Consider the following 19422-nt stretch of genomic DNA (forward strand, 5'->3'; position numbering starts at 1 on the left):
AGCCGCACTGCCCTTCGGGAGGTTGGGGGGCGTGGCCGTGGGGGTCTCCGGTGCCCCAGATCGGCTCCATGGGCCGCAAGAGGGCGGCCCGCGGGCCGGGGGCGGAAGGCGGCCGGGCTCGGCGCCTCCCGAGCCGCTCCCTGGAGGCCTTCGCCGAGGAGGTCGGCGCCGCCCTGCGAGGTGAACGAGGCGTGATGGGGAGAGCGGGTCGGGGATCGAGGGCCGGCGCGGGGGTCCCGTGCTGAGGCCGAGTACCCCTCTCTCTCTCGTGCAGCGTCAGTGGAGCCAGAGGTGGCCGAAGGCGAGGGCGACCCGGGCCCGGCGACGCTGCCCTGCGCCCTGGCCATGTGGGAGCTGGGCCACTGCGACCCCCGGCGCTGCACCGGCCGCAAGCTGGCCCGCCTGGGTCTGGTGCGCTGCCTGCGCCTGGGCCAGAGGTTCGGCGGCCTGGTGCTCAGCCCCGTGGGCAAGCAGTACGTGTCTCCTGAAGACAGGTAGGCGCTGGGTCCTGCCCTAGCTCGTCTTACTGTCCAGCGCGTGGTTCCCTTCCGGGCTCGTGTACTGGGACTTGAATGTCATACACACGCCCGCACCCGCATCCACGTGGGCTGGCGCCGTCTGTCCAGTTTGCCTCCATTCCACAGCCCAGAGCCTAGGATGTAGAAGGTTTTGGGATAAACGTTTGTTGAGTGAATAAACACATGCTCTAGGTACCCCAAGCAGCTGCCTCAAAAGCTTGCTCATGAAGTCCCTTTGAGGGCGTCTGGGAATAGAGGAATGTTGTCCCTGAATCGCTAGCGAGGCCATTTTCCAGGGACATACTTCACCTTGAGCAGTGCCAGCTCCTGAACTTACCCCATGCTGTCCCTGGCAGACAGCTGGTGGCACAGTCTGGGGTCGCCGTCATCGACTGCTCCTGGGCCAGACTGGATGAGACGCCGTTTGGGAAGATGCGAGGCAGCCATTTGCGCCTGCTGCCCTACCTGGTGGCCGCCAACCCTGTGAACTATGGCCGGCCCTACAGACTTTCCTGCTTGGAAGCTTTTGCTGCCACCTTCTGCATTGTAGGTGAGTCTGGAGGCCCCACAGCAGGCCCGTCTGTCAGCCTGGTGTTCCTGCTGTGGTCCTGGCACCGTGCGTAGTACCGGCAGACCCCGGGACAGGCAGGGAAGCTGTTCAGACAGACCAGGGTTTCGATCCCACTGTGGAGTTTCCGTAGAGAAGAATGGGATGGCTGCTCTACAAGGGCTGGCATGTGGGGCACCATTCATGAACATGGCAGCACTGCCCTGAGAGTCCTCATCCTCCACGTCCTCCTTACAGAATTGCTGATCTAAAGAGGCCCAGATGACTCATGGGGCAGTCTTGGTGCGAATGCTTGGGTCTCACAGCAAAGGAGGGGGATGGGGTTGGCTGCAGAGGTGTGGACTTGGGGCAGCACCGGCTCTCAGGACTGGGCGCTGGTGTTTGGTGGGGACCCTGCAGTTCCTGGGACAGCGCCGCCATCCGGCAGCAGGGTGATGGGGCCACACCCCAGGGGACCAGCGACTTCTTTGGGTTTCCCGTGTCCCACACCATCAGGCTTTCCGGACCTCGCTGTCATTTTGCTGCGGAAGTTTAAATGGGGCAAAGGTTTCTTGGATCTTAACCGCCAGCTCTTGGACAAGTACGCGGCCTGCCGTGGCCCGGAGGAGGTGTTGCAGGCAGAACAGGAGTTCCTGGCCAGCGCCAAGGAAAACCTCCAGGAGGAGGAGATCGGTGAGGCCTGGCGGGTGGGAGCAAGGCCCTCCAAAGCCTGGGCGATGGGAGGCCTGGTCCTGCCCTGAGCTCAGAGGCCACTTGCCTCTCTCATTCAGATCCCTTTGATGTGGATTCCGGGAGAGAGTTTGGAAACCCCAACAGGCCTGTGGCCAGCACCCGGTAGGTCCTTGGTTTTCTTAATTTCCAGATCACTCAGACCTAGGGCCCTCCTCTACCTGCAGCCTGAGCCGTCCTGCTGCGTGGGGTGGGGTCTTCTGACTAGAAAACCTGAGCAGACATCGCATTGCAGGGCTTGGGTCGAGAGCACAGGGAGTGACAGGAATCTGTCATCCCAGCGCTTCGGGAGGATGAGGTGCACGGATCATGAGGTCGGGCGTTAAAGACCAGCCTGGCCAACGCAGTGAAACCCTGTCTCTACTAAAAACAGAAAAATTAGCCGGGCGTGGTGGCTCGTGCCTGTAGTCCCAACTACTCAGTAGGCTGAGACAGAAGAATTGTTTGAACCCAGGAGGTGGAGGTTGTGCGACTGCACTCCAGCCTGGCTGACAGAGCAAAGACGCCGTCTCAAAACAAACAAAAAAGGAATGTGTCCTCGGCCCAGGGCTTTTTGTGGATGAGGTCGCCTCCGGTAGCCAGGGGGGGACATCATTTGGGAATGTGCTCCCCTCCCCCCCCAGGCTGCCCTCGGATGCTGAGGATAGTGATGCGTCTGAGGACCCAGGGCCTGGCGCCGAGGATGGAGGAGCTGGCAGCAGCAGCTCTGAAGAGGAACAGACTCAGGGACGGGGCGCTGAGGCCAGGCCCCCGGCCGAGGTTTGGAAAGGAATCAAGAAGCGGCAGAGAGACTGAGGGTTACAGACATATATATTTTTGAGGCTGGGTGACGAGAAAATCTAGAGACGTGGGGGACACAGGCGGGCCTGGCAGTCTCGGTTCTGCGGCTGCTGGTGGGACTGAGCCGACCGGGTCCTCCCCGCGCTCCCAGCCCGGCCGTCCTCCGTGTCCCTCCTCGGTGCTCTCACAATGAAGCTGCAGGCTGAGGTGCCCCGAGTGAGTCTCTGTTTTTCACACTGGGCCTGAGGAAGGATTGGGGCCAACTCCGGGCCCCGCCTGGAAGGGCTGTGGAGCAGGTCCCTGGTGGCCACGGACATGTGTGTGAAGGGTGGCTGGCCAGTTGGCATGGAGCCGTTCACACTGACCACCAGCTGCAGAGTGACCCCAGGGAGCCTCTGCCGGGCCTGAGAGCCCGGTGGGGACTAGAGTCCCATGCACTTCCGGGCTCACCTGCTCCCCACATCCCGTGAGTGGAGCCTCAGACCCTCCACCCAGTGGTGCCAATGGCACCCTCTTTACTCCTCAGCCGTGACTATCAAAAGTGCCTGTGAACACTGCTTGCCTTTTCCCAGCAAGCACAGCCACTCAGTCTCTGGAGAGCAGCCGCCCATGCCCACCCAGGGCTGCAGAGCCCAAGGGCAGGGAAGCCCACCTGGTGGCCAGGCCCACTCTGGGCTGCACTGTCTCCTGGGTAGCTGCCAAGTTGGCCACCCAGATTGGGAGTTGGGTGCAGAGGTTCACAGCACACAGCAGACGGACACGGCCAGGGCAGTAGGAGCCCCAGGACTAGCCACGACATGCACATCACAGAGCCAGGGCCATGGGAGCACGGGGCCAGCACAACACACGAGGGGCAGCGTGGGCCCTGGCTGCGCAGAGCTGCCTCGGCGAGCTCGGGGAGGGCGGGGCCGTGGGCTCAGGGGTCCGCCTCCATGCACTTCTCCAGCTCCTTGAGTTTCTTCACGAACTCCTGTGCCTCCTTGCTGGTGCGGCCTTCCAGCATCCTCAGCGCAGACCTCACTGCAAGCAGGTGCGGGCAGGTGTGTGGGAGCCAGGGTCAGGGCCACTGCCAGCTGCCCCGCCCCGCCTGGACCCTCACTCACCCTGGGCTCTGGGTCGGCACAGGTGCAGGGTGACAGGCTGCCCAGCCCTTGCACCCCTGCCCACGTGGGGCCGGGTGACCCCGCTGACGCCGCTGAGGCCGAGGGCTGCCTCCCCGGCGAAGTCGTTGGTGGACAGCCAGTCGTGGTCCATGACGGTGAAGAGCACGCAGGCCCCGCGGCGGCGGCACACCTCTACAGGCACGGAGCTGTGGACAGGCCAGTCAGGGAAGCCTCGCTCCAGCGGCCTGGGGGCGGGAGCTGGGGCTGGGGCTTGGGACACTCACAAGTAAAAGAGCTCGTCGTATACGGGGTGCAGCGTCCGGGTCTTCACCTGGGTCCTCTGGCTGCGGACCAGTGGGAAGAGATGCGGTGGGCCGAGCTCCACGATCACAAAGGGGTCGCTCAGGCCTGCAGGAGCACAGTTGTGAGCTGGCCGGCAGGCCCGATCCTGCCCCACCTGCTCCCACTGCACCTCACCGTTGGCGTCCAGGGCGGGCAGGTCGGCGGCGTGCAGCACCTCCACGGCCAGCCGCTGCTCCGCCGCCTCGTAATGGCAGCGGACGCTCAGGCGTCCAAACCGGCTCTGCTCCAGGGTCCTCTGTGGAAAGGCGAGTGAGCGCAGAGGGGCTGCGGGGGCCTGGGAGGCAGCGCCCCATACTGGCGCCCCTACCTGTTTGAGCTTGTCCAGGTAGAACTGCTCAATGCACTCACGGGTGGAGCATTTGTGAAGCCGCAGCTCCTCCTCCAGCCTCTGTCGGGGAAGCACATCAGGAGGGGCCCCTGGGTGGTGGTGGTCAGTGCTGGCACTCGGCAACCTGGCTCCCCGTGGGCACCCAGCAGGGCCACCTTATGCTCAAGGACACAGCCCCTGTGGGGCGCTGTTTGAACTCCGTCCCCTCGTCTACACCCCAAACCGTGCCCCACAGAGGCTTCCACCTCACCTTGTAGCTTCCATCCCTCAGGCTCTCCAGGGGCAAACCCTGGCCCTCTGCGTGGAAGAAATTGACCAGGGCCTGGGGCAGGGAAAGAAGGTGGAGGCGTCGGAGCCAGGCTTGTGCTGGGGACAGATGGAGACCCCCAGCACAAAGGGCCCCAGGCAGCACTGGGGACTCAGCGGCCCAGGACAGTTATTTCTCAGACCTGGGGGCCGTCGAAAGCTCCCAGGAAGCCTGGGAAAAGGCCATCACCCAAGGCCACACCTCGGCATTAATGGGAGGAGGCCTGGATTAGCTGCTCTCCAGGCAGAGGCTGGGTGGGCCGGTGGGCACAAAGGGAGGGGTCAGAGCAGCCCTGGGGCTGGGGCTGGCAGGGAGGGCTCCTTCACGGGGCTCTACCTCCAGGGTGAAGTGGAATCGGCTGTAGAAGTCAGCAGAAACGTCGCGGTTTGCACCCAGCGCCTGCAGAATGGCCTGCAGGAGGAGCTCCCAGAGGGCTTCCAGCACCCTGCAGGGTGGCATCAGTGACCGTGGGCCAGCCCGACCTGCCCTGCCTGCCCCACCTGCAGAATGGCCTGCAGGAGCAGCTCCCACAGGACCTCCGGCACCCTGCAAGTGGCATCAGTGACCACAGGCCAGCCCGCCCCGCCCCAGCCACTGCACCTGTTCAGGTTCCCCTTCACCAGAGAGGCGTTCAGCAGGGCCAGCTTCTCATCCAGGAACTTCATGAGCGGGGCCACAGCCTGCGGGCAAGGGTCGTCAGGTCAGGCAGACCCTGCACCTCTGCCCTGCCCCCAGCACACACCGTCCGCGGGCCCTCACCCTGGCGCTCACCTCATCGTTCTGGATGGAGTCGGGCGAGAGGCTGATGTGCTGGACGTACTTCCGGATGTCACCCACCATCTGAGGGCAGGAGCAGCGCTCAGCACGGTGGGCACCAGGGACAGCCCTCACCCAGTCTCCAGGCCCCACCCACCTTAGAGGTCAGGTGCGCTGTCACCGTGCGGGCCTCCCGCTGCAGGTCATCATCCAAGGCCTGTGTGCAGCTGAGCAGGGGGCGGGGGAGCACCCCCTCAGGTCCCATGGGCCCCTCTGGCCATGCCAGGCCCTTCAGGGCCTGCCCAGCAGCCTTTCGCACGAGCTCCACGTTGTTGAGGACCACGCAGAGCTGGGGTAAGTGTGGGGAGATGGGTCCAGGGCCTGGTGGTGGCCCCACCTCCTGCCTGCTCCCTCCCCAGCTGGCCACTCACCGCCTCACTCACTGCTTCGCCAGCTGCCCCGGGCTGAGTGTCCACCTTCTTCCGAAGCAGCTCCGTGTAGAAGACGGTGGCCTCACACATGTCCTGGGGAGGGGACAGTAGTGGGGAGCCTTGGAGCCCTTCCTTGCCCCATCTACCCCACACCTGCTCCTCTTGCCCCCAGGGCCCACGCACATACCTGGCCGAGCTGGGTGCCCAGCCCCTGAGCCTGGGCAGAGTCAGGCCATGCTAGGCGTACCCACAGTTCCTGGATGTGGCTGAGGCAGAGACCAGCAGTGGCTGCGGAGCTGCTGTGCCTGGAGGAGGGGTCCACGGGCTCCAGCTGGGGAGGCAGGAGGAGGCTGGGGTTGCTGGGGGCCTGGACCCGCCCCACCGTCCTCAGGCCCGGGCATCACTCACTGTATCCACGTCCACGGCTCCCTGAAGCCTCCACTTGGCCTGGTCCCGCAACACTTGCAGCCACAGCTTCACGGCAGGCAGGAATGCGGTGTGGATGCCAGCCAGGGCCAGAGAACGGCTGTCCCTGTGTTGGGAGGCTGGTCAGGGCTTGACCCCGACTTACACATCATCTGTGAGCACATTCCAGGCTCACAGCCCCAGGGGGCACCCAGGAGAGCCCCCCTCACGGCCTGGGGCTCTGGTCTCAAAGTCTATCTGCAGGAGATAGGGCCCGGGCACCCACCGACCAGGAATGCTATCCCAGAAGCGCTGGAGGTCAGCCAGGGTCAGGTAGAGCTCAAAGAGCCCCGAGGCCACCTCCAGTGTCATTTTGGGGCTCAGCTCCTCTGTCAGCACCCATGCCTCCTCAGCCACCTGTCCGGGACAGCAGAATTAGGCCACTGGCAGCAAGGAATGGTCCCTCCCAGCCAAGGGCCTCCGCCTGCTTCCGCATGCGTGGCAGACACCCAGGGTTGGGGGTGTCAGGGACCCTCCTCACCAGACGCTCCAGCTGCCGGAAAGTCAGGGTGAAAAAGTCTACACTGAGGATGCTGCCGGACAAGGGACACAACTCAGCCACCTGCGTCCCCCCTGCAGGCTCTGCTGGCCCCAACCCCAGCCCAAGGACAGCACTGAAGTGCCGGGCCTACCTGTGGAAGAGGCTGGCGTAGACACTGTAGCAGGACTGAAGGTCGTCATAGATGGCGTCGGCCAGTGCAATCAGCCCAGGCAGGCGTTGTGACCCTGACTGCAAGGAAGCCTGACTTGTACCCACTTCTCAGCTGCCCACACCCCTCAGGGCACGGTCCCTCACACCCGCACCTGCTCTCGGGGACTCTTGGCGTTCAGGATCCTGTCATACCACTCACGGTTGCCTCTCTGCAACAGACACCACCGAGACAGCATGGTGCGTTGCAGGAAAGAGGAAGAGGTGGGCCAGAGGTGCTGGGGATGGGAAGGCAGTGGGGCTAGCGGCCGACCCCCACTGGGCGTTGGAACACACCTTCAGGGCTGCAGCAACGTCCATGTTCAGCTCTGTCTCAAAGGGGCAGATCTCAAAGGAGGGCTGGAAGAACTGCAGCTTGCCCAGACACCTGCGTGGGGACAGCACGCTGATGTGGGGCCTGTACATGCCAGCCGCCCCGACCCACGCTGACACGCGGCGCTGCACCCACTTCAGCAGCAGCTCCAGGCGGTAGACAGCGGTGCTGTTGGTGGCGGGGAAGTAGTCTCGGAGCTGGCGCAGCAGCTGCAGCCCGAACTCAGAGAAAGCGGAAAAGCTGTCAGCCAGGCTCTCCTCCTGGGGGGACGGGACTCTTCAGTGCCAGCAGCCCCGACCGGTCACGGATGAGAAGAAACGCCCTCCTTGCCTCACCCACAGCATCCTCCCTGAGGCATGGCCTGCCCAGCTCTGCCCGGAGAAGCACCCTCCGCAGGCCCAGCCCGCCTGTCCCAGCCTCAGCTTCTACCCAGGCAGCTCCGCAGGGTCTGTGCACCTGCTATTCCCATGCCGGTCCTGCGAGGGTTGCTCCCTCCTGTCGCTCAAATGGGCGCCAGCTTGGCGGCTTTCCCCAGCCCTGTCCTAAGTTCTAGTCGCCCCCCGAGGTGACTCCCACGAGTCTCCTGTCTCCTTTCTGTGGAGCCTGACTCTCGCCCACATCACGTGGTTTGTCCATATGTCTTTAACCCCAACGCGGGCAGGACTCTGCCCCTCGCCGCCCCGCACTGAACGGCCCGGTCCCCAGCACTCCCTTCCCCATGGCTGGCAGGAGGGCCCCGGCTACGCCCACCTGCTCCTGGGGCAGCGAGGCCGCCTCCTCCCAGTGCGCCTGCATGTCCTCCAGCAGCCCTAGCAGGTAGCTGTAGTCCAGCGTGTGGGTCTGATGGTGGCGGCTGCTGACCTGCCAGTACCTGTGGAGCCCAGCCCATGGTCAGGGAGCATCCAGCCCCTGACTCAAAGAACCCCGCCCCTACCCCGCCCACAGCACCACCCCTTTCCCTGCTCCACCCAATCAGCACTGCCACACCTACTCATAGCACCACCCCCTTCCCTGTCATACCAATCAGCGCTGTCGTACCTGCTCGTGGCACCGCCCCTTTCCTTGTCCCCCAATCAATGCTGCTACACCTGACAGCACCACCCTTTCGCTGCCCCACCTACTCATAGCACCGCCCCTTTCCCTGTCCCCCAATCAACGCTGCTTTACCTACTCATAGTGCCGCCCCTTTCCACGCTCACCCAATCAGTGCTGCCTCCCCTACTCATGGCACCGCCCCTTTCCCTGCTCCACCCTCCCAGTCACCACATCCACTCACCGCAGGGCCCCCAGTGCCTCACCCGCACACGCCCCACCCACTCACAACACGGCCAGCTGCAAGGGTGACAGGTTGCTCTGTGCTCCGTGCAGGCAGAGGATAGTGGCGGCTGGGGTGCTGAGCTCTCCGCGCCAGCTGCTGGAGTCGGGCTGGGGGAGGAGGCCTGGCGTGGGTGGAGGCGAGACAGCCCCCCATGCCCTCCTCAGGCCCTCTGCCGGGCTGTCCCAATCCCAGGAGCACCCCGCTACCTCCTCCGCCGGGTGCTCGCACCGCAGCAGATGGCTGAGCAGCAGCAGGTAGGACAGGAAGCCCGATCGCCCGCGGTGGCTCATGGCCGTGTCCCTCTGCAACGCAGAGCCTACAGGATCACCAGCTCCGCCCCAGCCACGAGGGCGGGGGTGGAGGCCGGGGACGCCCACTTTCCCCACCTGCGTGGTGATCAGCTTGAGAACCAGGTGGCAGTCTCCCTGCACACTCGAGGCACTGGAGCGTGGCTCCAGCTTGAACCAGCGGTCGACACCAGCCACGGGCACCTCCTGGAGGTGGCATGGGGTGGGGGGTCAGGCCCGCCAGACCCCTCCCCTTCTTCCTCCACACTGACTCTGTGAGACTCTGGAGAGAATACTCTGCCTGGGCTTCCCTTCTCCCGGGAATGTGGGTGACAGGCAGTGGTGAGCCCTCAGGACGCCCAAAAGCAGGAGCTCCTCCAGTGAGCTACCCCTTAAAGGCTGGGACACCTCCCCAGGCCCTTCCCTAAGCATCACCAGCCCCGCCCCACCCCCACTCACCCGGACAGGTATGTTGAGGCACCCCAGGAAGTCATCGGCGTGGTCCTCAGTGGGCCCCGCTGTCCCATTTGCGCGGGCTGACTTGACGATCTGTTTGAAGTACCTGGCCGCAGTGGGTGGCAGGCATCAGGCTGATGGCTCCTGAGGAGGCATCGCCTGCCAGGCCCCACGACCGAGCTGCAGACACAGGTGAGGGGGTACAAAGGTCCCCCAGCCATACCTGCTCACACCCTTCAGGCCGATGACTTCGTTCAGCTTCCTGCACGCTTCTACCAGGGACACGTCGTCATCATGATCCCTGGCAGGGAGAGAGGAGGACCTGGCTTGCCTGGAGCCCCCAGCCCGGTCCTGAGTCCATCCCGCTCCCTCCCAAGAGGTGCCCATTCCCCTCCCACCCTGCCCTGCAGGCACAGGGGCCTGTACCAGATGTCCACGTGCAGCTGGTCCATGTTCACGTCCTCAATCTCACTACAAGGAGAACAGAGAGATGCCCGTGAGGGTCCCCAGTGAGGCTCTACCCAGGCTGGGGTCGGGGAGCACGCCACATGCTCCAGCTCTCCAGACAGGCTGCTCAAGTCCAAATCCGATCCTGCTACTTTCACCAGCCGCATGCCTGGCCCCGGTGGCACACCGCCCATCTCTGGGCCTCAGTTTTCTCCTCTGGAAGGTGGGCACACAGCCCCACAGAGACCGGGAACCGCTTCAAACCACCACCTTCCAGGCAAAGCCCAGCTCTGGACCCCAGGCAGAGCCCCCCTCCTGCACCCAGATGGGGGAGGGTCTCACAAGAGGAAGTGCTCCTTCCAGACGGGGTTCAGGGTGCTGCTCTTCACCTCGGTGACCTGGATGCACTTGGCCGGCAGGGGGCTGCTGCGCTTGCTGCCCTTGCGGAAGCTGAATCGCTGCTCCTTCTGCGTACCGGGCTCCCTCGAGGCACCCGAGGCAGGCAGGATGCCCAGCATGCAGTACGGGTCGCTGAAGCCTGGGCACGGAGGGTGGCTGAGCCCCGCCCCCACACCCTCTGCCCTCCGAAGCCAAGCGGGTCGGTGAAGCCTGGGCGTGGTGGGTTGCTCTGCAGCCAGAGTCTGCTGGGGCCCCACTCACCATTAGGGTCCTTGGCCAGAAGGTTCTTGGCACGCATGACAGAGACTTTCAGGGCATATGTGGGGGCCTGTGGACAGAGGGGTATGGTGGGCCTGGTGGGCTCAGCTCCCTGCTTAGCATGGGAGTGACAGGGCCTTGCCCCATGCCCCACCATGCAGGCACGTGCTGGCCAGCGCCTGCCCAGGCAGCAGCGGCCTCACCTTGGCCTTCCTCACTCGCTCGATGGCCTCGGCGTGCTCCTCAGGGCTGGTGCCAAACACCTGTGAAGCATGGGTGGGTTAGTAGGCCTGGGCAATGCCTGAAGTGAGGCTGGCCACTGTCCTGAGACCTCGGGTTCAGCCCCAGTCACACACACCTGACCTCAATCCTCAGGGTGCAGGGGTCGGGGAGGCCTGGGAGGCCGTCTGTCTGTGCCAAGGGGCCCAGGCATGCCCGGAGGTTGTGGGCGTAATGAGGGGCACACGAGTGCATGAGCGGGAACGGGGGCGACGGGGGAGTTCAGAGCACATGCAACTGGGAGGGGCTGAGCGAGTCCTTCAAGGTGTGTCTGTCAGCCTGTGCGCATGTATGTGTGTGTGTGCGCGCGTCTGTGCGCGTGTCTGTGTGCATGTCTGTACGCGTGTGTGCCTTTGTACATGTGCAGCTGTCTGTGTGTGTAGAGCAGGGATGGGGGAGATCCTGCATGCTGTTTGGGGTAATGATGGTGTCAGTGCGTGCAGAAGGGGTCGGGGTCGGAGCTGGGTGGGCTGACCTGCCGGAGGTAGCTGAGCAGGGCCTCCTCATCATCCACCTGGTCAGGGCCCATGGTCCCGGCGCGGTAGAGCACCGTGTACAGGGCCTCCTCGTACAGCATCTCTACCTGCAGGTGGGGGGATGGCGGCCACAGGGCTGTGTACCAGGCACCCCGCCCTTGGCAGCCCCTCCTCCGCCGCCTTGCACCGGGAGCCCTTCCACTCCTCACTCACCGACCCACCCCGGCTCTCCACCGTCACCAGATCCTACACACACACAGGAGCCTGTCAACGGCTGAGGGAGCGGCCGCTGCAGACCCAGCCTGGTTGGGACCCCAACTTTACCTCCTCCGGGGTCAGGGCTCTCAGGCCACGGCTGGGATCCACAGGCTCCCGGGGTGGTGGTGAGCCACTGCGCAGGGGGACCTGTGTGTGGAGCCCAGGGTGACATTCCTGAGGGTGGGGAGGGCTCCAGGCCTGCAGCTGGGAGGACAGGCGGTGCCCCAGGAGGTGGGAGCAAGGGCAGGGGGAAGGGGGGAAGAGGAGGGGGAGCCGTGTGCTGGGTGCCATGTAGGGCTCCAGGGATGCCATCCTCACCTCCGGGCATGGCAGGCCCTGTCTGCCTTCCCCCTTCTTCAGCATGAGGCGCATCTGGGCGAAGAACTCCACGCCATCCCCCGGTTTCCTGGAAGAAGGGCTAGGTCAGCAGGCAGCTCTCGGCACGGCGGCCCCTGCTTGAGACCCTTGACTCCAGGGGCAGGTGGGGCCACGTGACGTCCACAGGGTAGCATTGCTGAGCGAAGACCCTCCTTCCCGCCCAGGGGGCCAGGGCCGGGGCGGCAGTGTGTGAAGTCTGGCGGGAAACGACCCTGTGACCATGTGGGGCTGGGCCCCTGGGCACCCACCAGGCCCCCGTGGCCGGCTCCTGCGGGTTGGCGCTGGCACTCCCTGGGTCCTGCTCAGCCCTGCGGCGGAAGGACGGGCACACCTGCACCTGCCTGAGCACGCTGCTCTTGATGTCCAGCAAGGTCGACATGGCGGCCTACGGCAGAGAGCACGGCCCACAGCCTCAGGTCGCCCACTTGATCCTCCGAGCACCACAGAGGCCACAGCAGGCCTGGGGGCAGGGCGGAAGAGGCTGGCAGAGGCCCAGGCCTGGGAGCTCACCCACGGCCTGGAAGGCACTGGGCACTGTCCCCACACCCACTGGGTGACCTGCTAAGCACCCCCATCTCCTGCAGGGCAGCTTTGGGGAGGAGGCAGCGGATGCTGTGGAAGGTGGGGCTGGTGCCCACCCAGTGCCATCCGGGGGCTTCTGGGATCTCACTGGAGAGGGAGGTGCTTGCCACCCCTGCCCCGACACCACAGCGGGTGGTGGCGTCTGTCTCCTGGGGCTTCACTGAGAGACCTGGGCAGCAGCGCGTGGCTCCCACAGCCCTCGTGCCCACTCTGGGGTCAAAACGGATGTCAGGCACCCAGGTCTCCTACACAGGAGGTAAAAATATCGCTAGATATTTGACATCCCATATGACAGAGGATCCTGGTGAGAACGGCCCGTGAGACTTCGTCACCTTGACAGCACGGGGGCCGGTAGCCTGGGCTGTAGCCCTCATGCCCAGGTAGGGCAGCCAGTAACTGCCATGGCCAGGAGGCCCTGGAGGGGGCTGCCCAGGGGTCCTCGCTCGCCAAGCACGGTGGGGGTCAGTGCCCCCCTCCTTACCCCAGAGGCTGGTCAGCAAACCTGGGGTGGATAGGGGAAGGTGGGGGCAGTACCCCCGCGAAGCAGGGCCTCCTCCCCACAGTTGGTACAAAGGAGAATATGAATCGAGCCGGGCCCCACTGGAAAATGCCAGGCGTGGGGGCCACAGCTCCTGCTCCCTTCCGGTCCATCTGGCTTCAGTTACCCTCACGTTGCCAGGGCAACTGAGCCACCCTGCAGCCTTCTGCTTAAAGCAGCAGCTGGGACAGAGGTGCCCTCTCCTGAGGCCTCGAGCCTGGGCCCAGCCAGACCCCTGCCCAGAAGCCTCCTGGAAGGTCCCACCCACTTTTGTTTTGTTTTGTTAAGATGAAGTCTCACTCTGTTGCCCCAGCTGGAATCCAGTGGTGAGATCTCGGCTCACTGCAACCTCTGCCTCCCAGGTTCCAATGATCCTCCTGCCTCAGCCTCCCAAGTAGCTGGGATTACAGGTGCTTGCCACTACACCTGGCTAATTTTTTTGTATTTTCAGTAGAGACGAGGTTTCATCATGTTGGCCAGGTCGGTATAGAACTCCTGACCTCAGGTGATCCACCTGCCTCAACCTCCCAAAGTGCTGGGATGACAGGTGGGAGCTACTGACACCCAGCCCGCCTGTCAGGGAGGAAGGCCGGGTAGTACCAACCTGCACAGCCCCTTCAACGGGGGCAGGATGATGGCTAAGATATCATAGGCTCCTGAGACCCTCTTCCTCCACACCACCAAGCCCAGGCACTGCCTCTGCCCTGCATGGCCCCCCAGCAGCCCCAGGGAGGTCCCCTCCATCCTCTGTGAAGACTGTCCCAGAGCCAGGCTCTGCCCCACCGCAAGAGATCTGCCCACTTGGGCTCCCATCCCAGCCTCCCGGCCTGATTTCCAGAACACAGCACTCTCCCAGGTCTCCAAGGCCCTGGCCTCACGCTCTTGGTCCCTTGCCTTGCCAGTGCTGTCTCGTCCACCTCCGGAGGGCGCCCTCTGGGCTGGGCACACTGGCCCGTCATTCTCATGGGACAGGAGAGGTGACGAAGACCCAGCAGGTTCCACCGCTTGCCGAGGATCTCACAGACAGTTGGCGGTAGGAGCCAGGTTAGCCCGCCCCACCCTGTGTGCCCAGGCCAGCTCCCCGGGGCTGCACCAGACTCATCAGCTCAGTGGGCAGCTCGGGGGCCCAGGCACGCTGGGTTCTAAACAGACCTTGTGGAGCCAGCTCCCAGGCCCCTGCTGCGTCTGGGCCTGGGAGCTGGGGGTTCAGGGTCACCAGCCCCAATCTGTACCCACACCAGCTTAGACACCATTCCTGGACATATCCTAATTCCAGGGTCCCTGCAAGTCCCCGAGCCCTGGGTGCCAGCTCTCACGGGGCCAGACCCTAGAGCTAAGGACAGGAAGGAGGGTTTGTAGTGCCCACTTTATGAGGAGCAACACTTCGGGGGGCCTTACCTCCTTCAGACCTATCAGTGCCTTCCCCTGGGAGCCTCCCCCAAAGATGGGGGGCTCGGTGGGCTGGGTACAGTGCTTCTAGAAGCTGTCACTCCCACAGCCAGCAGTGAAGTCCCCAAGGGCTTGGGAGTAACAGACCCCCCTTTCTTTCCCTTGCTGGGTGGAAGAGGCTGCCCCCCCAACAGCCCCCCAAAGCCAGCAGAGTCGCCGCTGCTGAAGCTGTTGCCAGGGCAACCGCCGACAGCCTGTGCGTGTGACGGGGCGATGGGGGCTCGCGGTCCTGGAGACAAATGTGACGCAGGAGCTAAGCGGCCTGAGCTGTGGGGATGGGGAGGGGGTGTCTTTGTGGGAACAAGATGTTCCAGGCAGGAAGAGGGGGCTCGGTGCCTCCCCACATTTTCCTCTCCACACACCTCCTCATCCCCAGAGTGGCCCAAGAGGGGTGCCCTCTGCTCCCTGCGTCTCAGATGGGCAAATGGGGGCACGGGAATGGGAGCCCATCTAAGGTCCCAGAGCCAGCAAGTGGGGCCAGGAACTGCTGTCCAGGTCTCTCTGGTGTCCCCAGTGCTAAGCTCCTGGGACAACCAGCTGGGCTGGCTGTCCTGACCCTAACTGCAGCTCCGGCCCCTCCTGCAGCCTGTTGCTAGGATGCCGGCAATGGCGGCGTCTTGGCACAGGTGTATAGAAGACTTGGCTCATCCTGGGTGTGCAGAAACCCCTTTGGTTCCCCTGGACACCCCAGGCTGCCTGCGAGCCACCTGCCACAGAGGCCTTGGACCATGTCCCCATCAGGGACTTCATCCAGAGCTACTGTGAGTCATGGGCATACACCTGTCACCCCCGTGCATCTGTCTGTCACCAGTATGGGAAGTACTGGCTGCCTGGGTGGCTCTCAGCACTTATGGGGCAGTGGTGAGCCAGGTGCAGAGGACCCCCCATCTCTCCCGAGGGCCTAGATGTGATGTGACTCCTTCCCAGCCTCTCAGCCTGGGACAGTAGCACAGGGCAGCATGAACCCATACTCTGCTCATGCCCAATGCCAGGGCCAGGACCCCACTCCCATCCGTCCAGTGAGCAGAGGGAGGACCGCCAGGGAGCTCCTGCCTTCTGGGCACTGGGGCTGAGCCACACACGCCCGTCCCGTTCCACCACGCTCCCTGGCTGTCCCCCAGGCCAGAGCTGAATGGGGAATGACATTTTGCAAGGAGGACGGCACGTCTCTTTTCACAGCCCAGGGCAGGGACCACTTGCCCAGAGCCCCAGATGTGAACCTGGGACTCTCAAGCCAAGCCGTCTCCTGCCAGGCCATTTGGGGGTTGGGGGCAGGGAGCAGTGAGACAGCAGAGCCTGGGGGCAGCAGAGCAGAGGCTGGGTCAGCCTTCCTCCCTAGCGCAGGGTGTCCATGAACAAACGTTTTCAACCTTTCAGCCTTTCTTACCACATTTAGGGCAGGGGGGTGGCGGATGGCGCCCTGGGTGTGTGCCTGTTGGGGTGGCAGGATGTGTGCCCACAGGCTGGCACCCCGCGCCGCCCTCCTGGTCTTCCCTCCTCTTCAGCTTTCCTGCCTGTCCTCCCTCTGCCCCTTCACCAGGCCCTGCGGGCTTCCGGCGGGCATCCTCCCTGATCTCACTGACTCTTCCAGACAGCCATGCACGCGAGGCAGCGCCCAGGCGCAGGTCACCTGGCGACCCCTACAAACGCTGCTCCTGTGGTCTCATTCCAGTCGAGCCCTGGGAATCTGCATTCTAACAAGCGCTGCCGGTAGCCTGGGGCTCCCTGAAGCCTGAGACCGGCTGCCAAGGTCCGGCCGCCGGCGCCCACCAGGGGCGCCAGAGACCAGAGCCCGCGGGCCTTGCCACGGGTCACCTGTGTCGGCGCAGCGCCCCCGCCTCCGTCTGCTCACCGCCCTCCCCTCTGCCCCACCTCGCTGCACCCGTTTCTGGGACTCCGGGGCTGTCGGCGCCCCGGGAGCTGCACCCCCAGCTCTATGGGGGTCTCTCTCCTTGGAGGGGAGTTTGGGAGCGGGACTGGTGTGTCATTTTAAACTCCTACCCCCGAGAGCCCGGCCCAGGCGGGAGCCCACAGCCCCTTGCGGAGCGGGGCTGAAGGAGGGGCGAGCTTGCACTAGGAAGGATTCTGGGGGGACTACAGGGCCCTGCGGGGACCCGCAGGGAACGGGAGGGACGAGGGCTCCGGTGGACGCGGCCCGCCCAGGAGGGGTGCTGGGACGCCGGGGGCCCGTCTGCTCTCCTGGGGAGGAGGCGCGGGGGTCGAAGCCTCGCTTGGCGGCCCAAGTTCGGGGGAGGCAGTCCCTGGCGCCCCGATACCCTCCCAGTCCCTCCGCAGTGCGGACCTGCGCGCTCGGACGGGAAATCCCCCGAGAGCCCGCCCCTCCGAGGATACGCGGCCTCAGTTTCCCCAGGCCCGAGGGGGGAAACTTCGAGACCTTCCCACCGCCCCCCACGCCTGGGCGACCCGGGCCGAGGGGGCGGCGGCCGTCGGTGGTCCGGGTGCCGGCGCGGGGCCGAGCCCCGACGGCGGCCCAGCGGCACCGGCTGCAGCCCGCGGCACTCACCGTGGGCCGGGCGCGGGGAGGAGGGTTCCTGGGGCGCTGCGCTCGGGCACCGGCTCGGGGACGCCGAGGCACAGCGACCGCTCCCAGCCGCGCGCGCGGACGACTGAGCAACAGCGGGGCGGACCCGCGGCGGGGGGCGGGGCGGGACGGGGCCGCGGCGGGGGGCGGGGCCTGGCCGCACTCGCCCCGCCCACGGCACCTGGTTCGACCCTGCCCCCCGCGCCCAAGGCGCCCGACTGGACCCGGCCGGGGTCCCTGCGCCCGAGCCGGGCTGGAGCCCCTCCCCCGGGGTGCGGGGCTGTCAGTCAACCCGCAGGTGGCTGCGGGGCTTTCAATCAACCCGCAGGTGGCCGCGGGGCTCGGCTGCCTCTGGACCCCGCCTGGCCGCGCGCGCCCTCCCGCGACGCGTGGGGGCTGGGAGGGGTTTTCGGCAGAGTCTTCTCCGCGGAGCCCCCGGGAAGCCGGAGCCACCAGTACCGGCCACGGCGCAGACCTTTCTGGAAGCGCCTGGCTCAGGGACCCTGCCTCTCTCTTCTCGGGGCGGGGGTGTGTGCTGTAGGGATCCACTCGGGACGCCCCGCGCCCACGCGGACGGCCGGGGGCGATCGTCCCTGGGGCTCTGGTGAGGGCCCAGTCGGGCACTTGTGGAGTCACAGCCGGCCCGAGCCCCTGGGGTCTAAACTGGACCCCGCAGGCCCCTCCCGGGCCGCTCCCCACCCTCCCTCTGCCGCACGGTCCTCGAATCCCGCCCCCGCGAGCCCGCGGTCTCCCGCAGGGCTTGTTAAGGCATTGATGGGTCCCGCCCCCAACTCTCTGGTTCCCAAAGTCTGGGCTGGTCCGCGATCTGCATTTTTTCCCCTCTTTTGAGACCGAGTCTCAAAGAAGCTCTCAAAAAAAGCTCTCAACCAGGCTGAAGTGCAGAGGCGCCATTTCGGCTCACCGCAGCCTCGAACTCTGGCTCAAGTGATCCTCCCGCTTCAGCCTCCCAAGTAGATCCACCTGCCGGCTAATTTTTTTTACTTGTGGAGATGGGGTGTGTGTGTGGGGTCTCCCTACGTTGCCCAGGCTGGTCTCGAACTCCTGGGCTCAAGGGATCCCTCTTCCCCGGCCTCCTGAGGCGCTGAGATCGCCGGTGTGGCCCCGCGCCCGCCCGGCTAGCACCTGCACTTCCCAGCTCCCGCCTGCTGCTGCTGCGGGTCCGGGGACCACACTTGGAGAACTCCGGGCTAAGAACTGCCCTGGGCATCCCAAGGCTCTCGGACTTCCTGAGGGTGCAGCGGCCCCTGGATCCCCACCTGCGCGTGGACGGATACCGCTGAACACTCACAGCCCTTTGGGGATGTGGGGGGCAGACTTGGGAGTTTTCACCCAAAAGGGCACATTCCTAATGGTGGAGCTCCTGCCTCGTGAGTAGCAGAAAGGCAGGCCTGGGGCCCACCCCAGCTCAGGCCCAGAGGCAGGAGGGGCGCACTCGGGGGCCGCTGGGGTGGGCTGGGCTGGGCTGAGGGGCAGCCCAAGGCCAGATGGGCTTCCAGAACACAGCTCCTCAAAGGGAGGGGGCCAGTCTGCCAACAACTGGCTTGGCTTCTGGGTCCCCACTCACTCACATCCATGCCCTCCCCGCCCCTGTCTGCAGAGTGGGGGCAGGACTGCCAGGTGGGCTCTCCAGGAAGCTCCTCCCCGGGCCCTGCCTCAGCCTGACCCAGCACATCCAGGCCGGTTCGGGAGGGCAGGGAGTGTACAGGGACTGCCTGAGATAGGGTGCAGCGGGGAAGCAGGGGAGGGGGCTGGGCCCTGAGCCCCAGTCTGCAGCAGCGTCCCTCCCAAGGGGCTGGCTCCCTCCCAAGGGGCTGGCGGGTCTGAAGCCTCGGTCTGGGAGTGACGCCCCCGCCTCTGCCGTCTTGCACCAGGTTCTGCCCACCTGTTGGAACAAACACGGGCCGGTTGCCATGGCGATCACACTGGCTTTGGGCGAAGGGACAGGCTCTGCCGCTGCAGTAAACAGGAAGTTGGGAGGGGCGGCCGCTGCTCAGCCCCAAGAGGGCAGCAGCCCTGAGACCTACACGGCCGTCCCTCGGGGGTGGGAGCACCCTTGGAGACCCCTCTTCTCTCTTATAGGTAGGGAGACTGAAGTCCGGAGATGGGAAAGGGCTTTTCCAGGGCCACAGAGTCACAGGCTGAGTCCCAGAACAGCCCTGGGCCTCGGTTTCCCCAGGACAGGATGGTCCCTCAGACTCTCCCCTCCACAGATGTTCAGTGCGAAGTCACCGGATGAACGGCTGAGTGATGTCCCACTCAGTGACCATGCCTTCACTTTGTGAGGCTGAAATCAGGCTAACTTGGGTCAAAGTCCTGGCCTTCTGCTCACCCCAGCCCCAAGGTGACCCTCCACTGCCTGTGCCT

At 65.0% G+C, this 19422-nt stretch overlaps 2 protein-coding genes across 6 annotated transcripts; one reads left to right on the forward strand and one right to left on the reverse strand.

Annotated features, from left to right (window-relative positions):
* TSR3 (TSR3 ribosome maturation factor) lies at positions 1-2803 on the forward strand. Its single transcript, XM_003928372.4, has 6 exons — positions 1-180; positions 275-494; positions 875-1068; positions 1582-1758; positions 1857-1920; positions 2439-2803. Exons 1-6 carry the CDS (start codon positions 69-71, stop codon positions 2608-2610), a joined length of 939 nt encoding a protein of 312 aa, XP_003928421.3. The 5' UTR covers positions 1-68; the 3' UTR covers positions 2611-2803.
* Positions 2608-19015, reverse strand: BAIAP3 (BAI1 associated protein 3). 5 transcript variants are annotated; one of them, XM_003928367.4, is made up of 34 exons: positions 18941-19014; positions 12175-12311; positions 11867-11954; positions 11615-11695; positions 11290-11397; positions 10739-10798; positions 10539-10605; positions 10221-10416; positions 9858-9902; positions 9655-9732; positions 9435-9537; positions 9075-9182; positions 8895-8990; positions 8692-8795; positions 8121-8241; positions 7506-7630; positions 7334-7424; positions 7153-7209; positions 6981-7078; positions 6830-6881; positions 6575-6705; positions 6292-6415; positions 6071-6214; positions 5884-5976; positions 5610-5801; positions 5468-5536; positions 5297-5376; positions 5033-5141; positions 4640-4711; positions 4369-4449; positions 4176-4296; positions 3983-4106; positions 3699-3904; positions 2608-3615 (listed from the first exon to the last, which is right to left on the reverse strand). In XM_003928367.4, exons 1-34 carry the CDS (start codon positions 18968-18970, stop codon positions 3512-3514), a joined length of 3495 nt encoding a protein of 1164 aa, XP_003928416.3. In that variant the 5' UTR covers positions 18971-19014; the 3' UTR covers positions 2608-3511. The 5 variants fall into 5 exon arrangements, with proteins under 5 accessions (XP_003928416.3, XP_074237909.1, XP_010337307.3 ...); XM_074381808.1 differs by having other exon boundaries at positions 4176-4449; positions 5896-5976; positions 18941-19015; XM_010339005.3 differs by having other exon boundaries at positions 4176-4449.
* Between the last annotated feature and the right edge of the window lie 407 nt (positions 19016-19422).

This window comes from Saimiri boliviensis, chromosome 12 (genome assembly GCF_048565385.1).
Source record: "Saimiri boliviensis isolate mSaiBol1 chromosome 12, mSaiBol1.pri, whole genome shotgun sequence".
Lineage (NCBI taxonomy): Eukaryota > Metazoa > Chordata > Mammalia > Primates > Cebidae > Saimiri > Saimiri boliviensis.